The sequence below is a fragment of the Macrobrachium rosenbergii genome, chromosome 16 (assembly GCF_040412425.1).
Source record: "Macrobrachium rosenbergii isolate ZJJX-2024 chromosome 16, ASM4041242v1, whole genome shotgun sequence".
Classification (NCBI taxonomy): Eukaryota; Metazoa; Arthropoda; class Malacostraca; order Decapoda; family Palaemonidae; genus Macrobrachium; species Macrobrachium rosenbergii.
In genome coordinates, this window is record NC_089756.1 from 29038018 (window position 1) to 29061193 (window position 23176).

The window sequence follows — 23176 nt, forward strand, 5'->3', positions numbered from 1 at the left end:
AATACACAGCAGCAGTATGAATTCAAATTTTACCATTCCATGCAAAGCTGTACTGCTACTGGAGGAGCAGAATGCTATTATCCTAGGGATCCCAATACAGGTAAAAATAAACTATATATGAGAATAGAGATCTGGCACTATATACAGGTGTACAGTAAACCCCCGTATTCGCGTTCCCATGATTCGTGGACTCTCACATTCGCAGGTTTCTCTGTAGAACATATCTACCCATGATTCGCGGAAAATTCGCCCATTCGCGGTATTTTTCACTGAGAAATATTCACTAATTACCGCATTTTCATATAATTTTCATGAATAAACACACTTTTTGTGATAAAACTATTAAAATACTCAAGGTGTAAGCATTTTTACAGGGTTTTTCTTGTGTTTAAACTATCAAAATGGGCAGTTCTAGGAAGATGTTTTTAGAGGGTTTTAAGTATTCATGATTTTAGCTATTCACTGGGGGAATGCATCCAAATAACACAGGGTACACTGTATTGCAGGCTTTGGGGCATGAACCTTATCCCATCTAAAATTCAAAGTATGATAGTCAATCCAGAACACTTTTGCCTTTGCATCCCAATTTACATATAAATAGTGCGGTTTTAAACGTCAGTGACTAAGATTTTAGATGCAACTTTTGATAAGAAACAGACTTTTGAGAAGCATATATGTAATGCTGATTCCTCTGTTTCTCAAAAAGCTGGTATCTTGTGGAAGTGTTTTATAATGTTTTGTGAGGAAGCTGTTATATCTAAGCATTTTAACTCCTCCTCCTTTCTTGTTTGGAGTACCATCCTCCAGTTTGGTCTGGGTGCTGACTCTCATCTCAAACTACAAACGTTGATTTGTGGCATAAACATATCCTCTGGACTCTTCTTAATCTGACCTAGCTGTTTTCGCTTGCAACACTAGGCAGGCTGCTGCTGCTGCTGCAGTGTGTCATTTTCTAGTATCAGGTTGAATATTAATCAGTTTGCTAGGAACTTTATTTTGGCTACAACTAAAATGTGGAATTTCCAGCCCGAGAAGAACCCTAAGAGAGTTCAGAGGTCTAGTTAAACAAAACATTTATAGCTAACTAAAATGGGGAATAGTTTGGCTGATGGAGTCTCTTATCTCCAATTGTTGAACCAAGCAGCAAATTCATTTCTGCTTTCTGCTGAAGTCTCCTGAATTCAGGTGTTAACAGTTTTAAATTCTATTCCCTAATATTTAATTATTTATCACGTCCTTTAACTTGTCGCTCTTTGAGGCTGATTTCCCTTTGGAGCCCTCTTGGGTTTATAGTCTGTTGACTCTGTCCACAAGGGGTTTCAGCTGAAGATTTAAAGAAAGAAAGAAAAAGAAAGAAATAAAGTATAATAAATGATAAAATGTCAAAACGAAAACTATAAAGTGAGGCTCATGTAGGCCTATTCCAAAAAAATATATATTTTTTACTTAATGGAAACTCAAAAGATTTATTCTAGTTCTTAAAACTGGTTTCACTCTGGCACAACAAACCAAAAATTAAAAAGCCTTCTCCAATTTTAACTTTTAATCACATCAAATCTTAACAATATTCTCCTTAAATCAAACATTACCTCCTACAACAATATCAAATGAATGAGTGCTAAATGAACAAATAAACCTTGCAAAGAAAAACCGATCAACTTACCATAAATGGAGAGACAGCAAGTTCAACACTTAATGTGCCACCAATATCAATGATAGATTCCAAAGCAAAAGTTAACATTGTTGGAGATGCATTGGAGATATTGAGAAGAAGAGGCACAGTGCCATTTTCGTCTGGAGGCAGATCATATTCAAAAACAAAGTTACCACCAAAAGTCTTCTTAACCAAACTGTGTCTGCAAAACAATCCAATATTAAATACACAAAATAGAAACGTCCATATCGATCTAAACTGGTGCAAGTTACATAAGCAATATATAAAATCTACATTTCAATAATTTCATAAAATAAACATTACTATCATAGGTCTTAATACTTCACAAACAATCTGGTTTGCTAATGATTCAAATCCATATATTCATTACTACTGTAGTAGACCATTCTGGCAAAAGTACCTGACAGGGCACTAACAGCATTTACCGAGTTTCCCTGTAATCAGTCTGGAATGACAAAGCTGTACATACTACACATAATTCAAACTTTGTACCACAGCTCTTTTTCATTTCATACCTTGGCCAACAACTGCTGTGGTGAGTCGAGTCTACCGCTGGTGTAAATAAAGCATGTCTCGTCTGCAAACTCTTGGAAGGAATGGCACCACCTTCCTCTTCACTAAATACATCAGCATCCTTTCTTTCCAGCTCAGTGAAATTTAAGAGTGGAGGGCTTGTAACACTTACACTTTCAGAGCACAACTCATTAATATCAAACCTACTTAAAAGGTGATAACTGGTTCCTCCAGCACCATCACACACTGAAAATAAATAAAATAAAAAATACATAAACAAAGTTATTGCACTGCCATGGTAAGCTGGAAATAAGGCACTTATAGAAGAATTGCAATCCAGAGTTGTGTGAGCAGTTCTGGTGTTACTAGCCCCTTAATTAGCATTTGTAACAAATGAGAAAGTACTATGTTGCAACTCTGAAATATATGCGATAAGATGACAGTCAATGAACTGTAGTACTGAGGTTCAGATGCTGCAAAATACTGAAATGTTTTTGAAATTTCATGAATGTCCCTGTGAGAGTACTGAATGTGGTGTAAGAGGCATCACATATTACACTGAAAACAAGATTGTTGAACTTTCTTGTTGCTCTGTCAGTTCCTGGCTGGCTTAACCCAAAACAAGATGAAGTTTGTGTGACATGGATAAAAGTAATGGCATACTGGACTATCAAACATTAATTTTGGGTTACTTTGACTACAGCACACACAAAGATAATTGATTCTGTACGTAAACTGCACGTATTAATTGCAGAAAGTTTTGTCCGCCAAATGACTCATGGAAACAACGTCCTGTAAAGCAATAGCGCGAGCAAGTAGGGTATACGAACTTAAGAGGGAAGATGATCATGAGTCATCATGATCTAGGCATTAAGAAACATCATTTCATAAAATTTGAGGGAATGAATACCCCGTAAAATTTCTTGCTAATGCCACATTACTTACAGATAAGTACACCAGTACCTGTTAGTGACTTCTTTCAAATAAAATATGAAGTTATTACCACTTGTGGAGACCATTTAACACTGGCAACAAACTTAACCAATCAGGGACACAAAAAATTCTCTTGCTTCCTGGATACAAACCTAATAATGGAAAAACCCTAACCTGACTTCTTTTATCAAATTTGTGAATTCTCTCTCACACCCAGACACCATGAAAATGTCTGTGACTATTAACTCATTGTCTTCTTCAGGTATGTCTATCTAACTTTAATATCAGATTTCTTCCTTAAGTCAAAGCAATACCAAAAAGTTTAGACTGGAGTAGAGAGAGAGAGAGAGAGAGAGAGAGAGAGAGAGAGAGAGAGAGAGAGAGAGAGAGAGAGAGAGAGAGAGAGAGAGAGAGAGAGAGAGACTTAATGATCATTTGCTACATTTTTCAGTTGTGTATAACATTCTTTTACTCACAAAATAGCTTGACTGCCAAACTAAGCTGGACAAGATGACCACGCGTCTCCAGTTGCAAATAATGCCAGTTCTCTTCTTCTGGGATAACCTCCAAGGTGCATGTATTTCTGTCACCTTCACATTTGTGCATCCTATGGAAATACATCACCTAAATTAAACTTATATGTGTCGCAAACAATAGACATTTGAAAGGTTATAGCAATTATAATGATTAAATGTTAATACAATTGTCACTGCACATATTGCAATCAAAGTGAATTACTGTACAGCTCCTTTGCATCTTTCATTACTAAAATTTAAGCAAAGGAGCAGTTTGAAAAGCTTGTTTATATGCTCAATACATGATACAGCAAAATGTAAATATAGACAATAATACCAATTAAATTATCAGTTAGTATTGAGGAATCAGCTACCGAGTACTGCAGTAAGCCAACAAGCCTATATTGGTCACACGTTTAGGTGGAAGATGGTTAAAGAAAAAGGCAAGGGGGTTACACACAGAGATTAGAGTGAAGGAAATGAAAATGATCCAGTATGAATGACTTTCCCAGGGATTCACTGGAAAAAATGTTAATTGTCATTAAAAAGGAAACTCTCTCTCGACATTAATCTTAATTAATCCATACCCAAAGAGAAATGAAAAGGGAGTAACCCTGGACAAAATTTTGTCCATAGTAGCTCTAATCATGTTTCAAACGCATGAAAAGCAGCACTTTATCTCCTGAAGCACTTCATCTCCTGGAGTGATTAAAAGGTCATGGATCTTTTTATAATAACTGAACAATCAAAGAAATAACTCTGTAAAGATGATACTGTATCATTAATAGAGAGTTAATCTTGCCTTGTGATTCTCTATGATCACTGGCTAAAAAATCATCAATTCTCAACAAGACTGACACACTTGGTAGTTCATGGGTAATTAGTCATAAGCTTACCAGTACTATATATTCATTCAGCATTTATTCAGATATCTGTAAGACAATACTATCCAGTCTCCAAAACATACTCAAGAAATGACGATGTGTAAAATTTCTGCCACTTGCACAATAACCAATGGCCTCACTTGCTAGGGCTTCAAGAGTAGGACTGAAACTTGGTGTTTCTGGCTATTATAAACTTAAAAATCAAACTTTTACTTGGGAAGATATGTCAACTTCACCTGCAGAGTAAAACAGGAGTAAATAAAAATGTACACTCTTTGGTTATCTTGAAAAGTACTCCTCTTTATAGTAATCAGTAAATGTCCATTAATAAATTATAATGTACTACAATTGTACAATAATTTTGTATATAAAGTATGTATTATAACTAAGCAAAAGGATTCAGTAACAGAAGTAGCATAAGATTCCCACACCATTTGGCATCTGCTTGGTTTTTTTGTGGAGAGCAATCACTGGTGTTTACTAATCAAGGTATATAATTCAGATTTTATTGCATCCTTATTCATCTTATTCTGATGTTCTATAATGGTGAACACAGCTTTAGATATCTGAATAAATAAAAGGTCTAGCATCTCAATTGGAATTAACCTCTCTCTCTCTCTCTCTCTCTCTCTCTCTCTCTCTCTCTCTCTCTCTCTCTCTCTCTCCCCCCCATTGGTGAAGGAATGGCTATTTTCTCCATCAGGACCCATACATTTAATACTGGACAACTCGAAGTTCATAATAGCCAAGCATTAGTGGAATGGTTTCAAAAACTCCAAATACTATCAGGAATGAATGGATAAGAATCTCCTTACATGAACTCATGTGTCTTAAGACACTATCCCTTCTGTGATACGCTAATTCCCATAACTAATTTCTGTAAGCCTGGCACTCTCTGCCAACTTCAAAATATCTGTTTGCAACTAAATATATGGATGTATGCTGGGATACTTTCTCTGCAATGCAGTGCCTTTCTGAAGGTGACAGATGCCTTGATGAAAGATCTAATCCTGACAAAGGGGAAATCATCCCACCTATGCTTGTTTTCACACAGATGTAGCCTGGATGGCAGACTCGCAAGACACTTGTGAGGAAAGAGAGATCAGTGTTACTAATTCTGTGACCAGACCTCCCATCTCGCCTACTCAGTCACAGAGTGCTTCAATCACCTACTCCATGACCCTACACCTTCCATGGGTATCATCCAATGAATTAGCTGGACTGAGCTCCATCATTTATGCAAAGAATTTACGAAATCCTTCAACCACATTGCATAGCCACAATGAAGTCAATCTCCTCAAGAATGATACAGTACTGAAAGCACCAGCTGCTGTCGCACTACAGTCCGGCACCTGTCATAACATTGATTAGTTTGTTATTAAGGCAAAAATACTTTTGGTGCTCCAGAGACTGACAGAGACAGATTATCAGACTGTCTTCAATCTGATGGTTTAAATCAGGACATGCAAATCTACCAAGCTTCATCTTTCATCTCCACCTTTGTAAATCCAGTCCAAATTTTGTATATTTTTTGTAGAAATTCTCTCTTTTACAAAGTGATTCATTATGAAGTTAGTTATGAATGATTTGTTTAACCAGACCTCTGAATTCTTTTAGGGTTCTTCTCGGGCTGGGAGCTACAGTACTACAAAATGTGAAAATTATAATCATCAGCAACATTTCACAGAATAGTTACTTTTCCCTCATTTCTACATATCATGATGAGAGCAAAATGAAAATTCTGGTTACTATTGACTGACAGGTATTTAAGCTGATAAAACTTATTATTACAATACACTTTGAGTGTTTTCTTAAAATATTACTGACCATCTGTCATGGTTCATCATGCAACATAATGTATACAAACCAAACCATTAAGAACATTACTCATGATACATTACTTGATATTAAAGACTTCACAAACTTTAGTCTTGGTGGTGGACTTTTTACAAAAGAGGAGTTCAAGAAACTCAACTTAGCGAGTGTTCACAGAGGTGATGGATTGCATGTTAATTTTGACACTAATTATGCCATCAAAAATGTGTTTCCTCTTAAATTTCTAGGCACCAAATACAGCATAATTTTTTCAAATTAAAACCACCAATCAGAAGAACCTTCACTTATTCCAAGGAATACTGCCTTTTTAGTTACTGTATAAAGAAAAGCCTGGAGAAAGCCCAATTTTTTTTTTAACTAATATCCTATCCTCTACTTCCACTAACAAGAAAATCATGCTGTCAACAGATAAGAGAAGAAAAAATCGTTAAAGAACAGCCCCATTGAGTCTCCAGTTTACAAAACTGACATATATAGAGATGATTAGTGGAATATTGATTAGCAAAATCTGGATGAAGTATGCCAAGGCTAAAATACGAAAAACTCTTATTTCTATTTGTTAATCTTGCCAACGTAAAAACAATGAGTTTACAGTTAGAAAACCAGCCAAACCAAATTTGAATCAACTTATGCGAGTGACGTACGAGGCTTTTGATTGAGTGCAACTCACATAAGACTCTTTCATTCTTTACAATCTGGAGGCACTACTGCTGCTGCAAATCATAGAATGAAAGGATTATATAAAAGATGCAGACATCAAAAAGAAGCACAGCTAAAGAGGGATAAACTTTAAAACAAATTGAAGTATTTTTGTCCACAGTACTGTAAAAGTAATCAAAATGTAAAATAAAGTGTTTATATTAAATGCAATGAACAGACTCTATGTTTTAACAAACAGGTTCACCAAGTTTGGAGCCTCTATCTATAACTTTAATTTTTTCAAAATGCTATCATCACATCTTTTTACAGGAGACAAAAAGATAAGGGAAAAGTCATTTAGTTTCAAACCAACTAATTCAAGGAAAATTAATTTTCCCTATGAAGTCAGTTAGGTGCAACTGTGTGTTCAAGGATGTTTTCAACTTGGTCATGGTCAGACCACTTAAGCTTTGGAACCCAGGTTAGGTTTTACCAACATTATAGTCCAATCTTTTAAAAATTAAAAATCTGACAATCGTGTGATGATGAAATGTTTCTAGAGTAAATTGGCTTTATTTGAATTTGTGTGAGCTAACGAAGAAAATTATGGAAAAGGAAATTATACTAGAGCACTGAAGACAGAGCACAATGATTTGGCTCTTCAAAGAGAAAGGAGACTGCAAAGTTAGGAGAATTATAGAGATATTAAATTAACAGCCCATACCCTGATATATTTGAAAAAATTATATACAGAAGACAGACTTAGAGTTCAAGGTTGGAAGAGAGCAACTTGGCTTTATGAAAGGGACTGATACAAATGATGGAATATTCTCCTCACACCAGGAGATGGAGAGGTACTGAGAGAGAAACAGAGGGCACTTTAAATGGTCTTTATCAGCCTAGAAAAGCCATATGATAAAGTACCTAAACAGGAACTATGGAGAAATTTGAGGGAGCCGTATACACCAGAAAGATATGTGAAAGTAATTAGCACAATGTACAGAAATATATCAACCATCATGGTTAAGTACTGTAGGGATGCCTAACAGCTTCCAGATCAAGGTAGGAGTGCACCTGGGATCAGCAGTAAGTCCTTTTTGTTCAATATCATGCTGAATGTAATGGCAGTGGAAGTAAGATAGGAGCCCCCTTGGTGTATGTTTTATGCTGATGAAATCATTTTGATTAGAGAGGCGCTATGGAAGGCTAAATAGGTGGAGATAGCCACTGGAGAGTAGAAGGATGAAGATAAAAAGACTGAATACAGTATATGACAAATGGGATGGATGATGACTAGCAAGCTATGATTAAGCTAGGAAAAATTAACATCAATAGAGTAATTAGCTTGGCTCGAGAACAGATGCAGATGGTGATAAGGATCAAGAGGTAAGCTACTAAATTCCAGCCGGATGGAATACATAACTGGAAGGGGGGGTTATCATGTGTAATCTGCAACACGTGAGTCATTAGGCTGAAGGGCTTAGCATGGCTGGAAGCACCACCACTACAGAATACTGTACAGAATAAAAGTTAAATGTGGCAGAAATGAGGATGCTAAGATGAATGAGTGGAGTGATGAGAAGAGATAGGATAAGAAATGAATACATCAGTGGCTCAACAAAAATTACAGAAGAACAGGTTGACCATCACTAATCCAGCATCACTGGGACCTACAGGGCACCGGATTAGTGATTCCGCCAGATTCCAGACTGGTTAGGCCAGACTGGTTAGGTTAGAATACACTTAACCGAACAGTTAACCACCTCACCCTACCTTTAAAATACTCTGTAAATCAGTCAAGTTGGTTAATAAGGCAAAATGAAATATTAAATCAAAATCAAGAGAAGTTTTACTGAAGCACAGACAAAATACATGGTACAGGTAATTCTGTTGATGTACACAAGAAAGTTCGTCACTGATGCTTCCAAAGAGAAGAGCTGGAATTTGCTACTAAGCACATTTACATGTTAGGTGAAGGGCTGTCATGATTCCCATTTCCATCTTGGATTTTTTATATATTTTACGCCATTCTCATTTATGCTTTCACTCTATTTTCTCATTTTTATTTTTACAACCTAAAAAATAACTGCATCACATGTGTAGGGTACGTACGAATGCACAAACTCATTCACAGCTTGTTATGTTTACTGTTATTATGCTTATGATTTTTTAAATTTATATTTCATGTTATTCTCCTCCTTATTTTCACCTCATTTCTCATTTTTTATTTTTACAACCAGAAGATAAACACAATTGTGTGCATAGGTACGTACTAACCCACAAGCTCATTCACTAGCATCAGAGAACTTGCTACAGCTTATTTTGGTTCATGTTGTTAGGCTTATGATATTTTAAATTTTTATTTTATGCTATTGTTATTTATATTTTTAATGTATTTTCTCATTTTTTTATTTTTACCACCCAAAAGATGAAAGCAATCATGTGCGTAGGGTATGTACAAATGCATAAACTCATTCTCTGGCACCAGAGAACTTGCCTACAGCTTGTTTTGGTTCGTGCTGTGAGGCTTACAATTTTTTAAATTAATATTTCATGCTATTCCCATTTATAATTTTACTGTATTTTCTCATTTTTTATTTTTACAACTCAGAAATAAAGGTAATCGTTTGCATAGGGTATGTATAAACACACAAACTCATTCTCTGGTGTTGGAGAACTTGCTACAGCACATTTTGGTTCATGTTGTTAGGCTTATGATATTTTAAACGTATAGTTTACGCTATTCTCATTTATGTTTTTACTGTAATTTCTCATTTCTTATTTTTACAGCCCAAAAATAAATGCACCCATGAGCGCAGGGTACGAACGTACACACAAACTCATTCGCTAGCTTCGGAGAACTTGCTACTACAGCTTGTTTTGGTTTGTGTTGTTACACTTATGATTTTTTAAATTTATATTTTACTCTATTTTCATTTATAATTTTACTGTAATTTCTCATTTTTTATTTTTACAACCCCAAAATAAGTGTAAAAATAGTCTGCGTATGATATGCACGAATGCACAAATTCATTTGTTGGCGTCAGAGAACTTGCTACAGCTTGTTTTGTTTCATGTAGTTACGCTCACAATTTTCTTATCTATATTTTATACTATTCTCGTTTGTATTTTAAGGCATTTTTTAAAGTTTTTACAATCCAAAAGATAAACGTGATTGTGTGCACAGGGTACGCACGTACGCACACATACAAGTAGCACCAACAAACAGTAGCTGCAGGCTGTTGCGCAGACCTGGGAAATTTGAAATCGTGCTACTTGAAATTAGGGCCGGATTAGTTATGGGACCGGATTAACGACTGCCGGATCAGTGATGGTCGACCTGTATTACAGAAAGCCCAAGAGTCAAGACTGACATAGTTTTGGCCACTTGAAGGGAAATGATGAGCAACATGCTATAGGAGAGAAAAGGAACTGGAAGTGCTAGGGACATGGAGAGGAGGGCCTAAGATGAGATGGCGAGACTATATTCAGGAGGGTGTGAGAGACACATGAATAGCCAAAGGATAAAGCCGAGAAGAAGAAAATTATATGAAAAATAAATCATGTTTAGTAAATTATATGTACAGTATATCATAAATATGTACATTAAATGAAGAAAAGGGAAAGAATGTCAAAAGGGTTTAAAAGAACAAACTAAATCAATTTTCAACTATAAAAGAACACGGTTCCATTTTCTTCTTGAAATTGTTTTTACTCAAATAGAACCACACGTCTACATGCTAAATACCGAATTATTTTTATCACTTGAGTTATGAAAGCATTGTGCACACATCATGCATTGTGCATGAGGTAATACTTGATGTATATAAAGTTCCAACACTGGTTTTGCATGAGCTAACTACCATTAAAATTGTAATCTTGAAAATTTCTGTTATTTGTTCCACAATGACATCAATAATAAATTCTATACAAGAAAAGTTGCTAAAAATTATTTTTTCCTTTTTCATGTAATATTTGTAATCTCAAGAAACACTTACACTGTATCTGAAGATTCAGGGTTTGGTAGCCCTCTAGTTCTAAAGGCAATGTCTAGGAAACAAGCAGAATTGTCTTCTACATCATCAAGAGCAAAACAGTCACTGATATTCACCACAACTAACCATGTAGAAGACGGGACATAAAACCTGAAAATCGTCAAGAAATATTTGGTTATTTGTCACATTCACATTTCTTTTAAAAAAATGCAATGCTACATTTTGCTGTACAGTACTATGCACAAGCACAAGATATTTACATACTTGAGATACCTCTAAAGTAAAAAAGGAAAAATGAGCTAAGGACTCCTGAAAAGATTATGTTTTCTAGAGTACTGTACTTGGTTTGTCTATTCATTTATATTTCAGAAAAAGTTGTGTAGATTTTTTTAAAACTATTTTACCATATGTGCGCCATGCTGTCTGGTAACAAGTGATTATATTTTGGGAAAGGTATCAATAATTCAACTTTAGAGGAGAACGGATATATTGGGGGTGGACTGCCCAATCTTAGTGAGGCTTGAGCTATCCATATGCTCGTAATATAAATAATTTTCTTAAACACATCATAGCATATAAAATACTTTTATAAGTGAGCTACCACAAGGCAGGGATTACAGACAGTTCAAAACTGACAAACTACCTTTGATCACCAACGTTTACTGAATGGGGTTTAGGCACACGTATGGAAAAGAGTAGGCAGCATCTCATTTCATGTTGTTCAGACTCGGTATTCTTCTATAAATGACTTGAATGCTCGACTGACTTGGATGTAAATTATCTGGTGTCATAATATTAAAGGTCACTAACATCATAAACAGAATAAAAAATTTTTGAGCTCTCTTTCACATACACTCATTGCCAATATACACTCACAAAAGCACACACAGTACAACCTCTTCAAAGCTAACTAGCCTTACCTATAATATTGAGAACCATTAATTTTCTGATAAAATTGAATATCTTGATGTGAATGTATCTCAGGCACAACAGTTGTAATCTGCTCTTCTTGGACATATTTTGCTTTGACACGAAGCCAAGAGTGACATGAAGGAAACAGACCCTTCAAAAGTAAAAAGAAAACACCATTAAAAATTACATTCACCTACAGTTTCTTCATGCAAATTAATTACTGTAGTAGAGTAATTTACAAATTTGTACACATTTTATCAGTCCATAAAAAATATATATATATATATTATATATATATATATATATATATATATATATATATATATATATATATATATATATATATATATATATATATATATATATTTTACACATGCTTTTATCTACAAAATGCAGAGAAAAAGTAAGCCTTTTAAAATTGCCTTGAACACATTTAAGTGTCACTTATATGCAACATAGGTGAGGTCAAAAAGTCAATTTTTTTTAATGAAAGTTATAAAATTATCCATGTAATTCTGATGCTTTTATACACAAACTTTTGAGTTTTAATCTTTTAGTGTATCTTTTAATCTTTGTTTAGTGTATTTAAGTTAAGATAACATAACCAGAAAAAAAACTGTTAAATGACAATCTATTAACGTAAAAAAACATTGTAACCGATACAAGAAAACCATTATAACATTCATTATACACTGTAACACAAGTAAACAAAGTTCCAGATATCATCACATTCCCTTTAAAAGATAAAAACTATACCCTATGATTTTTCCTTTAGTGATATGTGCTGAACAAGACTGTTTGACAAATTGGCTAGTTTGATTCACAGTACTAAAAAAAAAATTCTTATATATATTGACTGAAACGTTCGTGAAGAGGCTCTTGAGTCTAGAGAAGTCAAACACCTGTAGACGAAGAGTCTTGGAGCTTCAGTAAAAACTCGGTAGATGACTGGAGACAGTATCTGTCAGGGCTATATGGAGTGATGAGATCATTTTGTCTCTCGATGTCGAGAGCCTCTTCACAAACATTCCAGTCGATGAGACGATGGAACCTATCCTTATAGAGTATATGTATGTGAGGACAGACAGGATTTGAACATCCCTGAAGAAGCCCTAAAAGCCTTTCTTGAAACATGCACCAAGAAGGTGGCCCCCTTACTACCCACAGAAGGCATCTTTACTGCCATATTGGTGATGTGGTAGTGGGACCCCTGAGAATTCTATTTGCCCATTTCTACACAAATGCTGTTGAGGAAAGGGTTTTCAATAAGATCCCCTGCCCTCCTCAATGCCATTGTTATACAGACGACACCTTCATAAGAGTGAACAACAAGGCTCTTGAAATATTAAGGAGGACTTTCGAAGAATGTTCTGTTCTCTGCTTCACGTGCCAACAGTGTTGATGGTGCCCTCCCCTTCCAGGACATTCGAGTACAGCAGACTCCAATGGGTTATACCACCACGATTTATAAATAAGCCTATAAACCCGGGTCTATTCCTTAACGGGTCCAACGAATGCCCAGAAGGGTATATAAGGTCTGTGGTGGATGCCTTTGTCCTTTGCACCCTTACACATTGCTCCACGTGGAGAGAAACAAAGAAAACAAAAGGGTCCCACAAATTCCTATAAATAACAATCCGCAAATTGTATGACTGAACAAACCCAAGATTCCATAATTGACTGGCACTGGGAAAGTATGACGGACACCAATAACAATCAAAGTGGGTTCATAAAGCTTTACTACAGAATTTATATGCACAAACAATATTTCTACTGCAGAAGGGGATAAGATTAACCTTATAATTTATTATGAAAGTAGGAAAACAAGCCACCTACTTCTTAAAAACAACCAGGCACCCCCTGAAACATCTATGAAGAGCAGTAGAGTCATCTACGAATTTACATGCCTGGTGGAGGATGCCACCACTCATATATAGGGATGACCACTACCAGACACCCCAGGAGTTGTTCCTGCCACCTTCAAAAAGGGCCATCTTTAACCATTATACTGTACACAAAACAGTAACAAAAGACCTGAAAGAGCTGAGCTTATGAAGAACAGAAATTATGGACCAAACCCCGGACCAAGAACACCTATGGCTTTTCAAGGCACTCCACAAATTAGAAAAAAAGCTAAGCATTAACACAGTGGAAAAAACAGAATTTCTTCCCACCATCATAGAGGAAATATAAGAAATCAGCCAGCAACAAACACCATCGAGAGAGAGAGAGAGAGAGAGAGAGAGAGAGAGAGAGAGAGAGAGAGAGAGAGAGAGAGAGAGAGAGAGAGAGAGAGAGAGAGCACCGGACGCTGAAGGCATGTCACCTGGGTGATCTATGATATCAGCCACACCAGTGGGAGTACATAAGCCAACACCCACCACTAGCCAGCAATGCCGGTTAGGCCTAGATGATAACGACGCCTCAGGGACCGATTTCGTTGTCAGCCCATGACTAATCAAGATACTGTCCACTAGCCAAGCATCATGTATCTCAATTCATTCACCTCTGTACTCTAATAGATGACCGTCAGTGTGTGTCTCAACATGTATGAGGAAATAAACCTAGAGACAACAGGAAATCTGTACGTCTTTAGGAAACTTGATATACAACCTATGTGCTGATGAAAAGAAAAATGTACGACAAATAAAGAGGGCTCTACACAAATTAAGCATCGTGGAAACAGCTATGACCTTATTACCCCCTTACCTGATTTATACTTCTCTACTTACTGACAAATGAGTGAATACATATATTCATACATGGTTAACAGATATACGATAAAAACAAGCCCCATTCTTACTATCAAAGAAACTGTCTGACTTAAGACTCTTTGTTAGCTCTGATCATCTGATTGCCTCATCCTTAAAGCCAGGTGGGTTCCAATTTTTCAGATTATTTGTAACAATTAAAGAGGCCATTCTACCTAAATAACTACTCAGGTTACTCAAGTTTTGTGGCAAAAATGGTTGATTTACAAAAGAATGTCAAAGTTCCAAATTTGCCACAATTTCAGGAAACTACAATATTCTTTTGATCAAGGAATGTAAACTATGAGAACAGACTCTCAAACTGGGAATGAATAATTCTCATAAATTATTTTCCACTTCTCCCACTTCACAATAGAGTCCATTTGACAATGTCTAAATCTGTCAATATATTCAGAGACATGTAAGTCTTGCAGCTATTTTTTATAGGATTTAAAGAGCAAAGGTTGCTAACACCGTATACGCTATGATGAAAACCAAATGCATCTGATGATGACAAGTTCACTGGGAAAAGACAACAGCTCTCCATCAGGAGGTACAGTCATATCTCAGGATACTTGGAAATTCATACAGATAAGAATGCCTGGGAAGTTGTTTCGACTTATTATAATTATAAAACAACTGGTACTTATAGAAGAAGTAACTATTCTTATTGTATAAATTATTTTCAGCCTAGCTGTATGTATAACATTCCTTATCATAGTATAATATTTGAACAGAATTACTTACCGCTTGAGTGATGCGATTAGACGTTTCACTAATAAAGGCTATCATGAACCAATCTCCAGCTTCTGGAAAGGGGACGGACAAGTAAGCTGGCTTCAGATCGGATTTCAAATCTAGTTTGTATACTTCAGAGCGGTCTACCCAGAAACCAGAGGGATATTCTGAACCATCAGGATTAACCACGGGATAGCTATGTGGTTGTAAGAAACTGAAAGAGAGAAATACATGCATTCATTCTAAAGAAAACCACACTGCAATGCAACAAAAACTTTTCACAAGAATAGAAATTTTTATAATAAAATTAATCTTTTAAATACCTACCTCTCTATTATAATAGCTGCATTTCCCACGTCAGGCGGGAGGACAATAAAGTGTGAAAAGTGAAAAAAAAAAAAATAAATAATAGGATTATTTAGTTTGAACTGTCTATTCACCCTGTCCCTTTCGGATGGTTTGAGGGTCTCTAGTTTTCCATCGAGTTTTTTCTTTTGTCCACATGAGTAGGGAGGTGGGGGGGGGATACATAATAGAGAGATAAGTATTTAAAAATAAATTTTGTTATAAAAATGTCTGTTTTTGAATTGAATCTTACTTCTCTATTATGATAGCCGATTCCCACACTGAACTAAGGAGGTGGGAAAGGTGCGAGGACAAAATAAATAACCCACAAGATAACCATAAGAATCCACCAGGATTAGGATGCTACTCACCTAATGATTAACATCTATCTGCTGGTACTGTTGCCAAGCAACGACTAATTCATGAGGTAACAAGACCTCTGAGCGATGCTAGAGGTTCCTTGCTAGGAATACCACTCTCACTTTGATGCAAGTGGGACGCAAGGCCCTGTGTATAGGCCAGCAGAGCAACAATGGTGAAAGAACGAAGGCCCTCACCTAATACACATAGATACCTTAATACTCCCCAACACTCTACAATTTTCTAACTACATAGGAAAGGTTAGAGTAAAACTACCCTAATTGTTCAAGATAGAGAGTTCCCCTGCCGTAATGAGGGGTGAAAGAGCTCTGCACAATTCTTATTGAATTCCCACATCTCACAGATAGTGAGACACAAATACAGGTTACGCCTTCACTGCACAGTATTTCAACTTTCTCCAGAGAAAGATTCTTAAGGAAACTGAAACTGGTCGCCAACACTCGCACATCATGAAATCTTACTTTAAGAAGAGGTAGAAAAGTAGAGTCTACAATTGTATGTGCCTCTCTGACCAGAGCCTTGAATGGACAAGACATAGCATAAGTTAGGTTTCCTACGGCTGCACAAAAGGTTGTTGACATTTCACCTGATTTCCCTAGTCCTTTACAAATATATACAGGGAGCTCTGACTGGACATAGGGAAGTTTCTTCTCCTTCTGGCATCAGAGAGGACAGACTGGTGATCAAGAAAGAGCATGGCAGAGGATGCGTCTTAAAGTCATTCTTGACCCTGAAAAGAGGTAAAAAAGAAAGGACTGCTCCTTGGGTAGTAAGCCTACATGGCATGAGAAAGCATGAAGCTCACTGACTCTTTTTGCTGAGGCCAAGACTAACAAAAACAGTCTTCACTGTAAAATTCTTACGGGAGGCTGTGCTCAAGGGCTCTGATGTGGGCATATTTAAATACTTAGGCGCCACATCCAAATTCCAGCTGGGAGTTTATTCGAAGACTTACAAATCTTAGTTTGGAAGGAGCAGATGGCCTCCTTAATATCCATGTTAGATGAAATATCTAGGCCAGTACAGGCAGTCCCCGGTTATCGGTGGCCTCGGTTATTGGCGATCTGGATATATGGTGCCAGTCTAGCAACGACAATAACTGAATTCTCGGCACTGATATACACCAATCTCTGCTTATTGGTGCTGATCCCCACCTAAGAGTGGCATTGACCGGTTATCGGCGCTGATATCCGGTTATTGGCGCCGATATGTGGGTTATTAGTGCTGCTATCGCCGATTTTCGGTTCTTGGTGATTTTCAGTTATTGTCACACTGACGAGAATGGAACTCCCGCCAATAACCAGGGACTACTTGTATAACTCAATACAGCCCCTGAGATGAGTCCAAGACTAGAAAGAAGGGGACCAAGACTTGAAGTGTGACACCTGAGGAGAACAGGAACTACAAAGAGGTGTTAGTACCTTACGTGTCGCCAACGGTGAGAAAGAATGAGGTGAATGATAGAAGCTACTATTTCTCCGATCTGCAGGAGAAACTAGTGCTGACTTGTGAGGTGTCAAAAGCTGATGAGTACGCATACAAAAGTAAAAGACGAATGTGGAGAATAAATGGGTTCACACACCTGATCCCGGCTACTTGCACGAAACTCCCTCAAGTCAGACAAAAAAATTAAGACGAACCGGCATAGCCAGACTGCCTGGGAGACCGAGAAGAAGAACAAGAATGTCTGGTGCAGGCAAGAGTCTAATGCTAAGGAAGTGTTCAGTGTCAGACGATCGCTTGCTGTCAAGCGTGTGTTGGATGGCGGGTGAGCGCTTGCTGACGAGAGACCAGTCAATGCAAGGAGAGTGCCTTCTGTCAAGCAAGCGTATGATGTCAGGTGAATGCCTCCAAGAGAATACTGAATCATCTTGCAAGAGAAGATTACAGGAAGAAGCTGCATAGGGATCAATAGGAGTACGAGGCCTCCTGCAAGGTTTAGGGGATACAGAATTGGATATCGAGTGTGCACACTTAACCTTACCTAGCATATCTACCTCCTGCCTACACAAACTTGTCTTTCGGTGACCAAGTGCCAACCTGTACCTGACATGCACCAGGTTGGCCAGAGGAAGAAGGCAATGGCCACTAACTACTTCCACTCCCAGACATACCCCGCTTCCCTGTACCTCCATCAGCAGAAGGAGCGTCACAGGGTGTGGCTAGGGTATGGCTAACAGGGAGGGAGGGTGTTGACACTTCCTCTGCTGCAAGGGGGAAACCCAAAAAAAGATGACTAAATTGAGTAGGTAAAGCAGCAAGTGTCGAGGAGGTTACCTCTTTAAACTTTTCAAACGTAGCCCTAATTTGCCAAACCTCACATCCTGAACAACATGGAGAGCTTTGAGCAGAGAAGAAAATTTTGAAGGAGAAGCATCACAAGGAAAAGAGGGAGAATGGGAATAGCTGCTGTCTGAAAGGTTGTGAAAAGATGAAACTCTTACTCCTAACACCACTTCCTGTCCTACAGTTAGAAGAATCTTTTTTTGTCTTTTCCTGTTCTTACCTGCTGCTTGCATTTGCTTATACTGTTACAGTACTTTAAATAAACGTTCATCAGTTCATCTGACCAACCAATACACTGATCACAGCAATTGTTAAAAGAACAATCTTTGTTCCTACAGGTAAACCATTCGTTGTGACCCTCTTACCTTACAAACACAAAACTACTTTTCTTTTTCCCCTCGTTGGATGACATCCTATATAACAACAAACAAGAAAAATCAAACCAAATTTGGAAAACAACCTAATCATCAACAAAATCTCATATACACTCTCCAATGCATCCTTGCAGACTGACAACAGAGAAAAACCTGGATGGAAAACTTTATTCTATCCTAAACCCAGTACTGTATGTTAATTCAAAATAGAAAACTGTACAAACACAAATGTCAAACTGGTTCCATGCCAAAGATGGAAAACACTTTGAAACTCCTTCAAACACAATGGGTGAATAGATGGTTCAAACTAAACGATCCTATAATTTTTTTTTGCTTACTTTTCATACACTATCATCTTCTATCATAACAGAGAGGTAAGATTCGTTTTAAAAAATACCTAATATTATTAAAACAAAAAATGTATGGTCAAGTCATGGTTATCCACAATAATTCATTCTCATTTTTACTAGATAACCAAAAATCACTGATTACCATGGAACATCTCTCAGTACTCATACACAATGTAACCATGTAGCTCTTTTTTATACAATATACACTTATAAACATACCTCTTTAATTTTCTCTTTGAAATAACTCAACATAAATATTTTTGTTTAAATTTAATTTAAAAACATGTTTTCTAATTTTATAAAATTTAGCTGTCCACTTCTTTATAATTAGGTAGATTACAAATTACTTTCCATCTAAATAGCAACTTAGCATCTGTTAAATCAGACCTGTACTGTACTTTGTAGAGACATACATATGTTGACAACAATATAAATTTAAGCATAGCTTTTTTCTACTGTTATTATGTAGTCACTTTGGCAATTTCCACTTGCTAAAGTACCTAATGACAATTACAATATCATGTTAAGATTACCCATACTACATAACTCAACTGATGGCACATAAATATCTTGAGCAATAAAGCATGGTTAAATAACAGCCTCATACTATATTTGTAGTGTACATAGATATTATCACAAGTTTTTTAGTTCAGATCCCACGGTACCGTAAATAATTCTGTCATCCCTTTCTGTCCCTCAAATTATAATTCTGGGTTGAAATTATTAACCTTCTAAACTTAAAGGCCTCTAACAACCAACATGCCCGTTTAAAATTTTCTGCAAAATTTCACCAACTCAACTTAGAAGCACAATATTAACACATCATGTAAATGTGAAATACGGTATCAGTTTTACACCTATATAGGCCACAAGTCAAACTGTTCTGTATTACATCATGGGAAGACCAAAGATTTTCTTACTGTGAAGATAGAAGAAACCTCTGATGTTCTAAATAACCATACCATACGTTAATCATCTACAGCCAATTAAGCTAAAAACTAAAGGTATTTCATTACTTAAGGAAAACCATTCCATCATCTCATATTTAGGAAACGGCATATAACACACAAACTTCTAAATCAATGCCTGCAGGTGATACAGTAATCTTTCCAGTTACTTACATGGATATGTTCCTGGGATTACAGGCCTGGGTATCATTAGCTGTGAAGTTAAAAGTAGCTGTAGAAACACGAGGTGGGATCAAGAAGTGAAAAATCTGAACATCTTTGTACGCTCCATACACATACACTTGTCTTCCTGCTAGTACTTCATATAGCACCGTTCCCCCTGAATAACATGGAAACAAAATGAGCAGATTCTCAATACATTCAATAAAAACTGGAGAATTTCAAATACAACATACAGACAAAACTTATAAATCAAAATTTTCCTTAGCAAATTGTAAACCTTGTTCAGCACATGCTATACACATGTTATGATATAAACTTACTCAAGTTGGTACTTCAGTCTCAAAAGGCAGACGAACTTACAAAACTGACAACACTTAAACAAAAGGTGGGACTTGTAATCCCACAAGAGCTGAGCACCTCTAAAGTGGGGTAAACCTTCATTTTTCTACAACCCAAAATAGCTTAAGCTTTGTTTAAAAGTATACATAGGTCTGAATTCAATCAAATGGGAGTGAAAAGAGACCTAAATATATGGCATGGGGTTACTTTATAAAATAAAATATTTTATATGGGAATTAAAACTATTGTCCTACTACAGAAAAATGAAGTTTTCATAATAAAACTAATATTGTAATACTTACCTGAACACCTGAATTAGCCCTGGTTACCTACCAGCCCGAACTATATCCCCAACTCATTACCCACTAAATGGGTAATTAACTGTCAGCGTTACCAACGCTTTTACAGGAAAATCCTAACAAATGAGTTACCTAGCTTACCGTTGTAGCGCTGCTGCAAGTCCCGGCTGTGTATGGCCGAGAACCCCAATAGATTTATTCATTAATCATATTGAAGTGGGGGGGAGGAGGGTGGGAATCATTCAGGTGTTCAGGTAAGTATTTAATATTCTTTTATTATGAAACTTCATATTGCAATACACTCCCTGAACACCTGAAATTAGCCGATTAACAAAACTCAGTGGAGGTGGGTTCAATTAAGTCAGACCGACCTGCAACAAGTAAAGCAGGTAACTCATTACACGTCTATTCTGCATAAAAACAACCTTAAACCTCACCTGGTAGTCTACTTAACAGGTGGGATGCCTGAAGGAGAGAGTACCCTTAACGCTCAGTCTCGAGGTCATGGTACTGTCTGGGTCGAGCTACTTCCCATGTGGTATTCAGGAAAACCTCCAACGGAAGAAGGGAACTAACTCCCATGGCTAATCGTTCCTGCATGTAGCGGAGCCTGGCCAACCTCCATGTGGCTATTGGTAGCCTCTCATGTATGGAGGGAACGACGGAGTCTCCATGTGGCTGTTGTAGCCTCTCATTAATACGGAGGATGTTGAATGTGCAGTCGGAGCTTCAATCATTGCCAGTCCGTTGTTGTCGATGCTGTGCGGGAGGTTGAATAAATCTAGCTGAAACCACCTGGCTATACCTATCCTCAGTTTCAGAAAAGAATCTTTTCGATTCACTGACAAAACTACTCCTATCTTATGCTGTCTAATCTGCCCCTACTCTCCCCACCCCACCTTTCATCTACCCTTTACTAAAGAATTGAATTGGCATCACAAAAGGACCCAGCGTAACCCTTATCCGACCCAATTGAATGTCCTTAAGGTAGAAGGAAGTGAAAACTGATACTGATTTCCAAGTAGCTGCTTCTAAGATTACGACACCGAGAAATTCTTGAAATGCGGCGATGTCGCTACCCCTCTAATACTATGAGCTCTTGGGCGTTCAGAGGTTCGATGGTTCCGAAGAGACGAAGAATTAGCCGGCGCTTGTTGTATTACCCTCTTAGGAAAAAAACTAATAGCATTCTTCGAGATCGAGTGTGAAGGACGTCTGGGAGAAACGAATAACGTTCTCGGGTGAGGCAACATCTTTTCTGTGCGTGATAAATAAGCCTTCAGCGCCTGACCGGACATAATAGCATTTCTGAGCGTCACCTCCCGCAGAAATCTTCTAAGGACGTTACTCGCGCTCTGGGTAAAGGATTCGATTCGATTCCGATTTAGGCTACTAATTCGGCAAATATGACAGAAAAATATCTTTCCCTGAGAAAGATACAGTTCTTGAGACATTTCGAATCTCTCCTACTCTTCTAGCTGTGGCAGAGCAACTAGAAATAATACCTTCTTCGTTAACTGTCTTAATGATGTTTCTAATAACAAATGATTCTGACGACCTAGGAGAGTCAAAACCGCCGCTAAATCCCCACGATGGTGCCGAGAAAAGAACTGGGCGTTCTATCTTAAAAGACCTTTAAGAGATCGTGAAGTATTCTACTGGTCGCCAATTCTGGGAGATGGAAACGAACGTACTACTGATCTGTAACCGCGATCGTGAGAGTACGAAAATTTCTTTTCTTTCCTCAGAAAAAGAAGAAAGTCCGCTATCTTACGCTGCCGTTGGTAGAAAATACGATGACCTGGTTCCGGCACCAACTGCGATAAACTGCCCACTTGGCCTGATATAGTTTTCTGGATGATCTTCTCAGACAGAAAGACGATTGCAGCCACTGCCTTAGAAGTCCGGCATGACGTGCTGCTCGCTGGATAGTCTCCACGCAGCTAGCTTCAGCACGGAGGTTCGGTGGAAGTGATGGAAGTGCGGCTGTCTGAGAAGATCTTTCCTCTCTGGCAGAAAAACCAACATCTATTAGTAAAACGAAGGTCCGGGAACCAAGGTCTTTAGGCCAAAAAGGGCAAATCAACGTCATCTCGGTGTTGCAGGAGATCCTGAAAGTTTCATTAACACTTGTTGAATCATTCGAACGGAGGGAATGCATCGTCTGCATGTCGTTCCAAGAATGCAACATGGCGTCCGTCCCGAGCGACATGGGATCTTCTACTGGGGAGAAGTATACTGGGAGGCGAAAGTTTAGTCTCGTAGCGAACAGGTCTATGGTT

The 23176-nt window shown here is 37.4% G+C and overlaps 1 protein-coding gene across 2 annotated transcripts in view; it reads right to left on the bottom strand.

Moving 5' to 3' along the window:
• Positions 1–23176, bottom strand: part of LOC136847250 (post-GPI attachment to proteins factor 6-like) — a 70882-nt gene that overhangs the window by 35454 nt on the left and 12252 nt on the right. For both annotated transcript variants that reach the window (XM_067118749.1, XM_067118750.1), the window contains exons 2-8: positions 20248–20413; positions 15400–15604; positions 11911–12053; positions 10994–11140; positions 3598–3728; positions 2191–2434; positions 1664–1856 (exon numbers count right to left, since the gene is read on the bottom strand). In XM_067118749.1, coding sequence (XP_066974850.1) covers positions 1664–1856; positions 2191–2434; positions 3598–3728; positions 10994–11140; positions 11911–12053; positions 15400–15604; positions 20248–20413 — 1229 coding nt within the window. The remainder of the gene's footprint in view (positions 1–1663; positions 1857–2190; positions 2435–3597; positions 3729–10993; positions 11141–11910; positions 12054–15399; positions 15605–20247; positions 20414–23176) is intronic.